General features: G+C 38.6%; 1 protein-coding gene across 1 annotated transcript; it reads right to left on the bottom strand.

Annotated features, from left to right (window-relative positions):
* Positions 1 to 9,501: 9,501 nt before the first annotated feature.
* On the bottom strand, positions 9,502 to 11,621 carry LOC109864721 (somatostatin-1A-like). The gene is made up of 2 exons (XM_020452614.2): positions 11,385 to 11,621; positions 9,502 to 10,000 (listed from the first exon to the last, which is right to left on the bottom strand). The coding sequence occupies exons 1-2, from the start codon at positions 11,520 to 11,522 to the stop codon at positions 9,794 to 9,796; spliced, it is 345 nt and encodes a 114-aa protein (XP_020308203.1). The 5' UTR covers positions 11,523 to 11,621; the 3' UTR covers positions 9,502 to 9,793.
* Between the last annotated feature and the right edge of the window lie 2,604 nt (positions 11,622 to 14,225).

Raw genomic sequence — 14,225 nt, 5'->3', positions numbered from 1 at the left:
AAAACTTAACAAACCCGAACTATTAACATTAAAATGTAGACTGAAATTAAGTCCAGTGATTCCGCTGGTACTACCCTCCAAAACTCTCATTCCACAGGAAACACTGAAGACTAAATAGTCACTTTGTTTCTAGTCCCTCACTTAGAGTAGTAGTAGAAGTTGCATTTATACAGAAACACTATCCACTATTTCAATTTGTGTACTTACCACCCAACTGTTCAACCTCTGGGGTGCTGCATCTAGATTGTGGGGATCTCTCCAAGATCAGGGTTGAGGAGGTGGATTCGTCAGTCTCATCAGTGGACATCTCCTGGCTGTTCTGAAATCTAAGGCTTCGTGGCCTCTTTCTTGAAGGGGTCGCTCCCTGCATCTTTTTGGGGGTTGTCACATACTGAATCCTTTTCAAAAGCTGCTTCTGCACAGATTCCTAACAAACAACAAATTGTTTGTATTATAAATCACATGAACTTCTTCTGGCTGGGGGGCAGTATTGAGTAGCTTGGATGAATAAGCTGGCCAGAGTAAATTGCCTGCTACTCAGGCCCAGAAGCTAAGATATGCATACTATTAGTAGAGTTGGATAAACACTCTGAAGTTTCTAAAACGGTTTGAATGATTGATGTCTGTGAGTATAACAGAACTCATATGGCAGGCAAAAACCTGAGAAAAAAATCCAACCTGGCAGTGGGAAGTCTGAGGTTTGAGTTTTTCAACTCTTTGCCATTCCAAACTCTTTGCCTATTTGTGATTTTGGATTTGTGAACTAAACACGCAAACAAAAAGGAGGTATTTGGACATAAATGATGGACTTTATCGAACAAAATAAACATTTATTGTGGAACTGGGGTTCCTGGGAGTGAATATTTATAATGCTATTTCTGACTTCTGTTGACTCCACAACATGGGGGGTATCTGTATGCCTTGATTTTGTGTCTAAGCGCCGTACTCAGATTATTGCATGGTGTGCTTTTTCCGCTTTTTTAAAAATCTGACACAGCAGTTGCATTAAGGAGAAGTTAAAGTTCCATGCATAACACTTGTATCATTTATCAATGTTTATTATGAGTGTTTCTGTAAATTGATGTGGCTCTGCAAAATCACCGGATGTTTTGGAAGCAAAACATTATTGAACATGACGCACCAATGTAAACTGAGATTTTTGGAAATAAATATGAACTTTATCGAACAAAACATACATGTATTGTGTAACATGAAGTCCTATGAGTGTCATCTGATGAAGATCACCAAAGGTTAGTGATTAATTTGATCCCTATTTCTGCTTTTTGTGAGTCCTCTCTTTGGCTGAAAAAAATGGCTGTTTTTCTGTGACTAGGTACTGACCTAACATAATCATTTGGTGTGCTTTTGTCGTAAAGCCTTTTTGAAATCGGACACTGTGATGGGATTAACATCAAGTTAGTCTTTAAAATGGTGTAAAATACTTGGATGTTTGAGGAATTTTAATTATGAGATTTCTGTTGTTTGAATTTGGTGACCTGCACTTTCACTGGCTGTTGTCATATCGATTGCATTAGCAGGATTTCAGCCGTAAGAAGCTTTTAAACAAAATCTAATCCAGAAATGAAAATACAAGCAGACACATGTTGCCCTGATTGATCTGGATGAAGCACATCCCTCCTATTTTGAGAGTCAGATGTTTGCACTTTGGCTGCCAGGTATCCAACAGTACTGCGTTTGGAAACATGTTGAATACCTGAGTAGTGACTTACACACTCAGCTCCACTGGTTGTAGATCTGTCCCGCAGCATTGGGTAGTATTCTATGAGACGCTTCGCCATTACAGTGAGTTCACGGCTGCATGGATACTGGAATTCATTCCCTACTGCTCTCTTAATGTAAATCATGCTTGTTACTGTATTCCTGATTAACCGACAGCAAAGATCTTTGGAAAGGATATAGTCTCCTTGTCCAGCACGCTGTTAAAAAAAGGTGCTTCTTGATTGCTCCAACTCTGTGTCTGTGTATAAGACATACTGTGGGCTGACAAGCTGTATGGTTGGCACCATGTTGGTCTCTTGGGTTTGGAGAGGGGTAGATCTTAGATACATGTTTTGTAATGATGGCCAGGAAATGCTACTTTGAAAACAGGAAACACTGTCTGCATGGTTAGACTAAATGTCTCCCAAATGTCAAAATCTAACATTACCTAATTTACACCATGAGTAAATCTCCAAATGGTTCTCCTTCTGAAGAAGTGCTCTGGCCCGGGAAAGAGATCACGTAAATCCTCCTTAGAGAGGCTGGGCAGCATGTCTGTGCTTAAATTAACAGCTGAAAAACACATTTAACCACATGGTAAATAGTTAAGTCACAAAATTTGACTACCAATATCATTAACGTTGACATCAATTACTTTAAACCAAAAGATAGTGCAAGCGAATGAAACTAACGTTAACGCCAAATTGTCTCCCATATTGAAAATCTTAGTTGCTTGTCTAGCTAAGATTGTAGACAGACTGACACCATCGATAATTTAGCTTCGCCGTCTTTGGCTCCATTTCTATTTATTTTCAATTGTCAATAGAAAGGTCGCCAAAGACGGCGAAGCTAAATAATCGAAGGTGTCAGTCATTAGGGCACATTTACACCTCATTAACACTATTTCTCGCAAAAAGCACTCTCAATCTAACCAAAGTTCAAGTGTTTTCAACGAATGACCGTTTGTGCAGTTATTAACTGCTAACAGTCAACGTTACCTAGTTCAAATTAGCATGCTAACTTGGCTTGCCAACTTTCCAATTCAAATGAATGCTAGCTAACGTTAGCTTGCTAAGGAGAAAGGTAGACGGGGATAAACAAATGATCATTACCTTTCAATACTGCGGTTGATATATGATCCATGCCTGGATATGTGTCATCCATTCCATCTTCATTCATGGTGTTGTTAGATGACTCAAAGACTTGGACCGTCTTTGACTTTTTAGTTATAGGCCTCCCTTATGTATCTAGATAATGTGATGAACATACATCAGTTAAGCAATATCACACGAGAGGGAGTGCTGAATATGAGCACAGCTGTGATTCGGTCGTAGGTACGAGGCCACAGGCAGAAGATAATAATATTCAGTATAACAGCACAACCTCGAGTGTGATGTTGCTTTTATACAACAGTTCTACAAGCATGATTTATTAGTTAACAGTAATAAGTGACAACAGATTATGATTTGTTTATTTATTTAATCATTTATTTGGCTCCGCCAACACACATAGTTCCATAACTGAACTGGGACACATAGTTCCCCAACTGGTCTGGGACTGGTTTGTTGCAAAGCACCACATATACATTTTCCTACACACTAGCTTGCTACTGCTACTTTGTGTAGGTCTACACGTTACTGTCCTCTCCTGGCAACCATTCATAATTTAACTCACATGTTATTTGTGGAAATATGTTCATCTTTGTGGTGCGAAGTTTGTTACAATTTAAGATAGATAACGATCGTTAATGTAATTAACAGTCAACACCTGTAAAGCGGAGTGATACATGTATAGTTCAAAGCTCCAGTGCTGATGTTCTCTACTCCAATCAAATTACTTGGTCGTATTATAAATACATTTTCAGTTCTTTCTGCCCTTTTCATCGAAAGCAGTGGGAACGTTTTACTTGCGTTTTCTTTTAGGTACATTCAAGATGCTTTGGGGGTACATTATCTGCTGTGTTTTTAATGCTTTTTCATTGAAACTGTTATTGATTCATATCAATAGATTGCAGAGTCACAGCCCTGATTTCTGGTTTCTGGTTGAATATAGAGTGTACAATTCCTTCTATCATCGTGTAAAGAGAAACCACCTTCAACACCTACTTGATTTCACCCGACCAGATGAACAGCCATCAGAGAAAAGCCAAGTACCACCGGAACAAGTAAGTAGCTAGCTAGCATTTTTTTAATCTCTGGATTAAAAAAATTATAATTTAATGAACGGACGATACATCGACCAAAGTCCATAGGCTATTCAATCATTTTAGCAATAATGACTCTTATGGCTGAAGCTGGGTTAATGTGAAAATAATCAATGATAAATAGGAACAAAACACTTAAATAGCTCTATTTGTATAACTAAATACAATTTCAAATAATAAATCTGTTTCTTTGATGTGCGACGGCGACAAGACAACATTCAACCCGATCAGCTTCTACCTAAGCCCAGCATCACTGATCAGCAACTGCATTCATCTGACTCAGATGAAGCGCAATGGGGCATTGACCAACATGGAGCTGTCACGGTGACACAAGTAAGTTACTTGGTTGGTGGCAATCTACTGAAATTGACCATATTTTTTTAAGTACTTAGATTTACTAATAGCATTCATAGTCAGTCTTTGCAACCACTTCTCCTGTCACAAACATTATACTTGTCATGAACTAGTCATGTCCAGCCTCAGGACACTACATTCAAAGTCAACATTTTTTAGGATTTGACAACACATGCCACTGCTTTTGTGATAAATGCTAGAGCCAAGTACCGTCTCTCACAGGTAAGATACTTTTTTCTGAACAGAGCACAGCATTTGGTTTGTTACATTATGCAGAGCATTTTGTAGTGGTTCAGTGATGGTTGAGTTCATTCTCAGTGCTAGGTTGTCCACCTTACTATTGTTGATCCCTTATGTCCTTATGTTAATAAATATGTCATAAACAAATCTGAATATCATAGGTATACAAGATGGTATGTTCCATCCTCCATGATTGATGACATCCCCACCTCTCTCTCTCTCTCTCTCTCTCTCTCTCTCTCTCTCTCTCTCTCTCTCTCTCTCTCTCTCTCACTCTCTCTCTCTCTCTCTCTCACTCTCTCTCTCTCTCTCTCTCTCTCTCTCTCATTTTCAAAAGGTGTGAATGACATTGTTGCTGGGGTACAGCAGTATCAATCATCACTATTGGACAACCGCAGGAAGCAGATGGAGGTGGTGCTAAAGAAGCATTCAGGAAGCACATCAGGTCAACTTGAAAAAGATGCAATGGATATATTTGACAATTTCATTGACCCTTTTGCTTGCAACAACATTTAGATAGGACAGTGTTATTAAGAAGCAGTTTAGCTGTTTGGACGTAGAGGAAATTCCAATTGCTCGAACCATATGCAGGATGAACTGTGGAGGCTCAAAAGACATTTTCATCAAAGACAAATGATTTCATTATGTACCATTAGTCAAAAGTCTAGAACAGTTTTTATCACACCCAAGGATTTTATCTATGGTTGAAAAGGGACCCCGGATGTGCAGGGGAAGTTTTTTTCATGACATTGTTGATGGTGCTCTTCTAAAATCACATCCCTTATTTTCAGAGAAACCAAAGGCATTGCAGATTGTTCTGTACACAGATGAAATAGAGATCTGTAATCCACTAGGATCCTTTGCATCAAAAAACAAGTAATTAATGGTGTATTACACCCTAGGAAATATGAATCCAAAATAAAGGTCTAAACTGGGTGCTATCAGGCTACTTGCCATCAGCAGACCTCTGTCAATCTGGTGTATATGGTGCCATGGTCTCTCTCTGTGGAGACACCCTGCCACAACATGAACAAGCAGGGTTCAAAGAGGGTGTGGGCCTTGCCTACAGTAAGTGCAGACACTCTGAGTGTTCTTTTGAGGATATGCAGTCACACTTCAATGAGGATGCATATACTAAAATGACATTGGAGAAGCATGTGTGATGAAATAGATGGCACAGACAGACTTGCTTCGCAACAGCCTGAGAACAACATATGGGATCAATAGAAGGAGCAAGCTAGTTGAATTCCCAGTCTTTGATATCATACAACAAACTCCGCAAGACATTATCCATGTAATTCTGGAGGGCATAGCCCCATAGGAAATCAAATGTGTTTGAATCATCTTTTTGTGTCAGGACAGATTGATCTGGACTCAGTAAATTCTGCTATTCTTGGTTTCCCTTATTCCCTCTAGATGTTAGAGATCGGCCATAACCAAATTCTGTTAATACATTAACTTCAAGTGATGGTAAACTAAAACAGACATCTGGGCAAATGTTTGTCCTGCAAAAGATATTGCCCTTTGTTTTGGAGAGTTTGGAAGTCAATGCATATATACGACTGATAATTGAGCTAATAGAGATGGTACAGATAGTATTTGCACCTGTTCTTTCCATTGTGACTGTGTCTAGGTTGAAGTTACTCATTGAAAATCATTTGAAGCATTGGAAGGAGCTTTTTCCAGACTGCAATGTTACACCTAAACAGCATTATATGAAACATTTGCCATTGCAGATAAAGTCATTGGGTCCAATCGTTAGACATATGTATATGCGGTTTGAGTCTAAACATTGTTTCTTTAAATGGGCTTCCAAGCTCAATGTAAAAAATATTTGCAAGTCTTTGATCAATCAGAACCAAATATATGAAAGCTGCCAAAATGTTGACAGTTCAATGCACCCAATTCTTTCAAATTAAAGGGAGATGGGACCTGTATCAGTGGTTAAAGATCTACAATATTTACGTGGAAAATTGAGGGACTTCCTAGGTTTCAATGATATAAACCAAATGGCTTGTAATATATTCTAATAAATACATAACTCAGAAGTCAGAATTTGGACTGGTCAAAAACATATTTCTTGTTGATTCTAGGCTTTATTGTTTGGAATATCAACCATTTCAAACTATACGCTTTGATAGAAACGTCATGGCTTATCAAGTTGAGGTCCCACACCTTGCACAGGCCACTGAGTTAGTGGATGCTGAAAAGCTGGTTGATTTGACCTCTTATTACACAATTAGCAACAAGAGCCAAACTTATGTACAAGTCAAATACCATCTTGGGGATGTAATAGAATTGTACAACAGTTCAAATGACTCATACTGTGTTCCCCAGATATGAAAAGTGTACTGTCTTTGTTCTGTACTGTATTTTGTCTACCTGATTGCTGTGCTGTGTGTAAGATTGAAAATAACAGTGGATTCCATTTGGTCGTTATCTGTTCTTAATATGTGAAGAGATGAAAAGGATAAGATGCTTGAAATAATAAATTCTGACTTTGACAAAGCAGTTTTGTACTTGTCAGTGTTGATCAAACAGCTTTATAATTCTGGTAATTCTAGTTTCGAGCATTAAGTTACTCAGAACCAGTAATCCAATCTCAGTAACAAGTTATATTATCTTATCAAGATAATTAGGGACAAAAAAAGCTTGAAACAAGTGAAATGCACCAACGTAAAACTGGCTGATAAGAAGAAATATCTTGTCATACAAAAAACAAGAATATATTGCCTTGACTTAAGATATTTAATCTTACTTAGATTTCAATTTTGCAGCCCCTTCCTCCAGTTCCAGACTGTCAGTGTCTTGCTCTTTAATACTAATTGTTTGAGAGCTTTCTTAAGCAAAGCCCATTAATGAGTCAGGGGTTATTAAGTGCACTTCCCATTTGGTATCGTTTCCTAATCTCATCAAGCATCCTGGTGATTCTCCTCCTCCCGCACATTCTGAAGAGTCAGTGTGGAGTCTACACACATGCAGAGGACATACACACGGGCACACATGTGCATGTAGATATGTGTGCACACACATTTTACATTTTAGAAACGTATTTTTCACAAACACATGCAGATGCACACACACTTTCGAGGTGGCATTTAACACACACACACACACACACACACACACGTACACATTCCAGCAGATGCACACACACACACACACACACACACACACACACACACACACACACACACACACACACACACACACACACACACACACACACACACACACACACACACACACACACACACACACACACACACACACACACACACACTGTTCCTAAGCTGTCATTGAAAATAAGAATTAGTTCATAACTGACTTGCCTGGTTAAATATAAAATAAACACACACACACAGGACAGGTTCTTACTGCTCCTAGCAGAACTTAAGTGTCCATAAGAGCTGGAGAAAAACTTGCCAAATACCAAAAATGTCACAAAATGTTGTCACAATATATGCACCAACTGTTTCTATTTGGAAACATGGTGTGTTTAACTTGTGAACTGTGGAATGCATTTTTTTGGAAACTTATTTAGTTAACATGCTATTCTGTGCTGTTTGTCAACATTTACTTGACCATTTTACTTGAACAATTTACTTCAACATCGTTGTTGAAAAAAAACGTGATTTTGTTTTTGAGTATACAAAACATTAAGAACACCTGCTCTTTCCATGGCATAGACTGAGCAGGTGAATCCAAGTGAAAGCTATGATCCCTTATTGATGTCGTGTTAAATCCACTTCAATCAGTGATGATGAAGGGGAGGAGACAGGTTAAAAACGGTTTCTAAACCTTGAGACAAGGTGAATGGACAAGGCAAAAGATTTCAGTGCCTTTGAATGTGGCCAAGCTTCCTGCTTTCTAGAACCTCTATACCAGGTGGTGTCAGAGGAAGGCCTTAAAAATTGTCAAGGACTCCAGCCACCCTAGTCATACATAGACTGTTCTCTCTGCTACCGCATGGCAAGCGGTGCCGGAGCGCCAAGTCTAGGTCCAAGAGGCTTCTAAACAGCTTCTACCGCCAAGCCATAAGACTACTGAACATCTAATTAAATGGCTACCCAGACTATTTGCATTGCCCCCCCCCCATCTTTTACGCTGCTGCTACTCTCTGTTATTATCTATGCAAAGTTACTTTAAAAGTTCTACCTACATGTACAGATAACCTAAATCCCTTGACTAACCAGTGCCCCTGCACATTGACTCTGTACCGATAACCCCTGTATATAGCCTCGCTATTGTTATTTTACTGCTGCTCTTTAATTATTTGTTACTTTATTTAAAAACATTTTTAGGTATTTTTCTTAAAACTGCATTGTTGGTTAAGGGCTTGTAAGTAAGCATTTCATTGTTGTATTCGGCACATGTGACAAATACAATTTGATTTGATTTGATGTCATTAGGTACTAGGCGCATCGGTTTGAGTGTGTCAAGAACTGCAACGCTGCTGGGTTTTTCACGCTCAAAAGTTTCCCGTGTGTATCAAGAATGGTCTTCCACCCAAAGGACATCCAGGCAACTTGACACAACTGTGGGAAGCATTGGAGTTAACGTGGGCCAGCATCCCTGTGGAGGGCTTTTGACATTTTGTAGAGTCCATGCCCCAATTAATTGAGGCTGTTCTGAGGGCAAAAGTGCCAGGGTGCAACTCAATATTAGGAAGGTGTTGTTGCTGCTGGAGGTTCGTCAGGTCAATGTTTACATTATGCCTACCCTTCATAAATGTAAACTTCTTATGGCACACCACAACACAACAAAGTCAGTTTATCCAACAATAGATTACCGCCTAAAATAAAACTATAACCTGTAACCAAAACTATACCCTGTAACATCATTCCAAATGGAGGAAACAAGCATGCTTATCCTGGAGAGAAGTGTGCTAGCATGTCATAGGAATAGGCTATTAATGAATTTATTTATTTTTTATTTTTTATTAAAAGACGAGCAAAATAACAATATATGAATCAACTCATTGGTTCTGAAACACAGATTTTATTCAAACAAACAATTAAAAATAGTCTGCCAAAATACATAAATCACAGTCAAAGCAGAATTGCATACATTTGTAGAACATTCTTTCTTGTGTTTCTTTTCGGAAAAAAATCGAAATGAGCGATAACATCAGAATGATTGTTAAAGTTTTAACAGTGTTTATTTAATTTTTTTGAAGAGGAGGGTTAGGCCATGGTGCATTGGATTCAGCAATGAGTGATTGAAACAAAATAAATTAGTTGTAGACACACAGTAAAGGGCCCGGGTGTAGATTAATTAACACGATGTAAAGGTTTTCCAGAAGAAGTTCTTGCATCCAGCCTTGCGTTCACGTGGAGCCAGTACTGGGCCGGGTGCACGCTCCAGCTCGAGATCCACATCCTCCTGCTCCACGCCATGAGACATGTCATCCAATTCAATCGCCTCGTTCTCTACGTGTGCGAGCTCTGAGAGTAGCTCTACGAGTGTATTCCTGGCAAGCTCCTGAAAATAGATGAAATAAGATGAAATAGTTATTTTTTCTGTTTTGTGGAGACAGAAAATTTCACATTTTAGCAACAAGATCCACTGAAATAGAAAGAAATCAACATGCTTTTAAAAAAAAATGTAGCATACCCATTTAGGAAGGAAATCAGTGTTTGAATGTTGCTAGAATAAATAGATGTAGGCTATTCAATCTGCATTATTTCAATTTATTTAAGCTGTCTTCAAATCTATTAAAATGACCTTTCCAATGCTGTTACGCATGAATCGATCACTTAAACCGAGATGTATAAACTACTTTCCCATCATGTACATTTTTTGGCGAAGAACACTTTTCATTAAATAAACATTAGGTACTTTTTTACCCATTCTACCGTATGTTCTGACTATGCTATGTAATTGACAGCTAACTACAGCATACCCCAAATTCCAGAGACCTCTTTCGTTCTTATTTTACGTTTTTCATTTTAAAGGTTGATTTAAAATATAGAACAATATACATTCATATTTTGTTAGTTGCTCTGATACATATTATTAAGTGCTGAGGAAATATTGGTATTTCAACCTGTCCTGGCTCTAAGTAGAGGAGAGATTGACTTCATCACTACTTTGTGAAAAGTATTGACTATTGAATGCTGTCTGTTTAAACTACTGGCACACATGTCAAACACCAATGCAAACCCCACAAGACATGCCACCAGAGGTGTCTTCACAGTCCCCAAATCTAGAAAAGACAATTGGAGGCACACAATACTACATAGAGCTACACAGAACTCTATTACACATCAAGTAGCTCACACAAGCAGAAAGATCAGATTGAAAAAATGATAAATATGCACCTTATGGAACAGCATAAACTGTGAAGAGACACATACACAGTCATAGACATCCATACACACACATATGATAACATACGCACTATACACACACATACACATGGATTTGTGTTGTAGATATGTGGTAGTAGAGTAGTGGCTACTAGTTGTGCACACACAACTATGTTGTGAAAAGTAATGTAATGTTTTTTTATTGTGTATAAATCCATTAATTTTGCTGGAAGACTGCCAGCATTTAAATGGGGATCCATAATAAATTAAAATACTTCATTTCTTGGTTGCTTCCCTGCATCATACTAATTTCCTCAATTCATTTCCCTGTGCCTGCCAGTAAAACCAAAGAGTTAACTGTATGGCAACGCATGTGCTTAAATGTACATTTCTAGAAGGTATAGTCGCTAGACTCTAGAGGTAAATCTACTTAAATTGTAGTTTACAGCTGTGCCATCAAACTCAGAAAAAAATCATATAATATGGCCACTGCAGCCTGAGATATATGTTGTTTAAGAACAAATTCTAATAATGAAAGTCTGATTGAAGGTATTTACCTGTTTGCCTGCAGGTGCCATGAGTGACCGTTGGAGCAGCTGGCGGAGTTTGGCATCGGACGGAGCGGCAGAGACGCTGCTGATGGCCAGGGCTAGGGAGAGTAGTGCTAGGGCGCACTGGACACGCGTCGAGAGCATCTTCTTCTGGGTCTCGGGGGAGGCAGAGGATGGATAAAGGTGGTTCAATTGGGCAGACAATCGTTGAGATTGGCTTCTCTTTGAGTTCTGCTGCTCCTGTTGTTCTTGTCCCCCCTCCGAACCTGTCTTTTAAACGGTTCATCTGACGTCAGGTGGTAAGGGGGGTTTCCTTCTGGTGGGTAACGTTTGGGTATGAGTGATGATTCCAAGTGACAATGTTTCCACCGATTAGAGAGTCGTGCGCATCCTTTGAGATAAGGGAATTCATGATCCTTTCATTTGTTGAATATTGTTCGATTAGTGAAAAATGGTTTCATTTGTAGAGACTATCACTTCGTGTGGATCTTATTGAATTTCAGAAAATGTTAAGTTTTATAAAAGTTCAACAACTTCGTTTAGGGGGGTGTTAAGCAAATGAGATGAACTCAAGGCTCTGGAAAATGGAAAATCAACAACACATAAATCAAGAATAGGCTACTATGTGTCAAACCTGGCCTCAACTTTAATGATTATAAAACAACGTGTCTGAACGTCACTCATGCCTGAACTGTTATCGTTCTTCATAAATACACCTGTTGAAATGTTTAACATGTTGTTTCTTCATATAGGACATATATGTCTCCAATTAAGAGGACACTTAAACATATTCAAAACACTTCTCATATAGATATTTTCACTCACTAATTCACATCCTTATGCACGCCTGCAATGGTGGTGATGATGACCCTTTTGCATTTACAACAATTAAATTATTATCATACAAAATATCAGTATGAATATCTCCATATGAGACAAATATGCCTACATTTGGAATAAAACTAGGGAAGCAGCAAATGGATTTCACTTAAGCCTGCAGTTTCATATATTATATAAAAGAGGCACTTTTATTTGAAATATGGATTTAATTTTTCTTTATTTCATTCATTTTTTGGCACACACTTACAAGAAAAGACTCATGTTGACGTGCAATGGATGTGGAGTGTGTTTCGTAGACGAGTTCTTCTGAAGACCTGTGGAATCCTCAGAATAGCCTACTATCCCACTCACTTCCTTTCATTTAAAACTGTAGCACACTTGCTCTCCAACTAAATATCCCTTTTTATAGTCACATACTGTCACGATAGTTTGAAATTTCATGGACATTTTATATAACAAATCCTGGTGTAATATTTGTTTGCCAGCCGCATGAGCTTCCCGATGTCTTGCCTGCATGGGTAAAGCGTCATAGGTACACAATAGGCTCTATTTTTAGCATTTACCTTCTAAGCCATTGTAATAAGACTTCTAAAGAAGACAGACTGCTAAATAGATAATCAAATGGCTACCCAGACTACCCACATTTACCCTTTTTTTACACTAAGTCTATTGACTTTATGCACACATACTGGATTCTACCCACACATTCACACATACTTACACTGATACCCCAACACACACACACACACACACACACACACACACACACACACACACACACACACACACACACACACACACACACACACACACACACACACACACACACACACACACTACATGCATATTGACACCACACACACATACACACCACAATTTCACACTCACCACATACGCTGCTATCACTTTACCACTACCTGTCACGTTCTGACCATAGTTCTTTTGTGTTTTCCTTGTTTTAGTGTTGGTCAGGACGTGAGCTGGGTGGGCATTCTATGTTGTGTGTCTGGTTTGTCTATTTCTATGTTTGGCCTGATATTGTTCTCAATCAGAGGCAGGTGTTAGTCATTGTCTCTGATTGGGAGCCATATTTAGGTAGCCTGTTTTGTGTTGGGATTTGTGGGTGGTTGTTTCCTGTCTTTGTGTTTTGTGCACCAGTCAGGACTGTTTCGGTTTTCACGTTTATTGTTTTGTATCCTGTTCATGTTTGAGTTACCTTATTAAATTAACATGAACTCTAACCACGCTGCGTTTTGGTCCGCCTCTCCTTCCCAGTAAGAAAGCCGTTACACTACCTAAATGTACAGTACATAGCTACCTCAATTACCTCATATAACTGCACAACTATACTATGAAACAAATATAACTGATATAAAGAATGATAGTAAAAAGCATTGGAGCACCTCAAATTAACATTTTTGGGAAAAAAGGCAAACTCAGCTCCATCATTCATGAATCAGATGGCTCATACATCACAAAATCCACTGATATTGCCAACCACTTCAAGGATTTTTTCATTGGCAATATTAGAAATCTTAGGCATTACATGCCAGCAACAAACGCTGACACTACACATCCAAGTATATCGGACCAAATTATGAAAGACAAGAATTATACTTTTGAATTCCGTAAAGTCAGTGTGGAAGAGGTGACATTTTTTGTTGTTGTTTATTAACAATGACAAGCCACCGGAGTCTGACAATCTGTATGAAAAATTACTGAGGGTAACAGCAGACGATATTGCCACATCTTCAATTTAAGCCTACTAAAAAGTGTGTGCCCTCAGGCCTGGAGGGAAGCTAAAGTAGTTCCGCTACCCAAGAAGAGTAAAGTCTCCTTTACTGGCACAAATACTATTTTTTTTTTGACCAGATACAATGCTACTTCACAGTAAACAAATTAACAAAATGATTTCACAATGCTTATAGGGAAGGACACTCAACAAGCACAGCACCTACACAAATGTCTGATGATTGGCTGAGAGAAATTGATGATACAATGATTGTG

The sequence above is a fragment of the Oncorhynchus kisutch genome, linkage group LG19 (genome assembly GCF_002021735.2).
Source record: "Oncorhynchus kisutch isolate 150728-3 linkage group LG19, Okis_V2, whole genome shotgun sequence".
In the NCBI taxonomy this organism is placed as follows: Eukaryota; Metazoa; Chordata; class Actinopteri; order Salmoniformes; family Salmonidae; genus Oncorhynchus; species Oncorhynchus kisutch.
The sequence above is the reverse complement of the archived record's forward strand: the minus strand, read 5'-3'. Positions and strand labels throughout refer to the sequence as shown.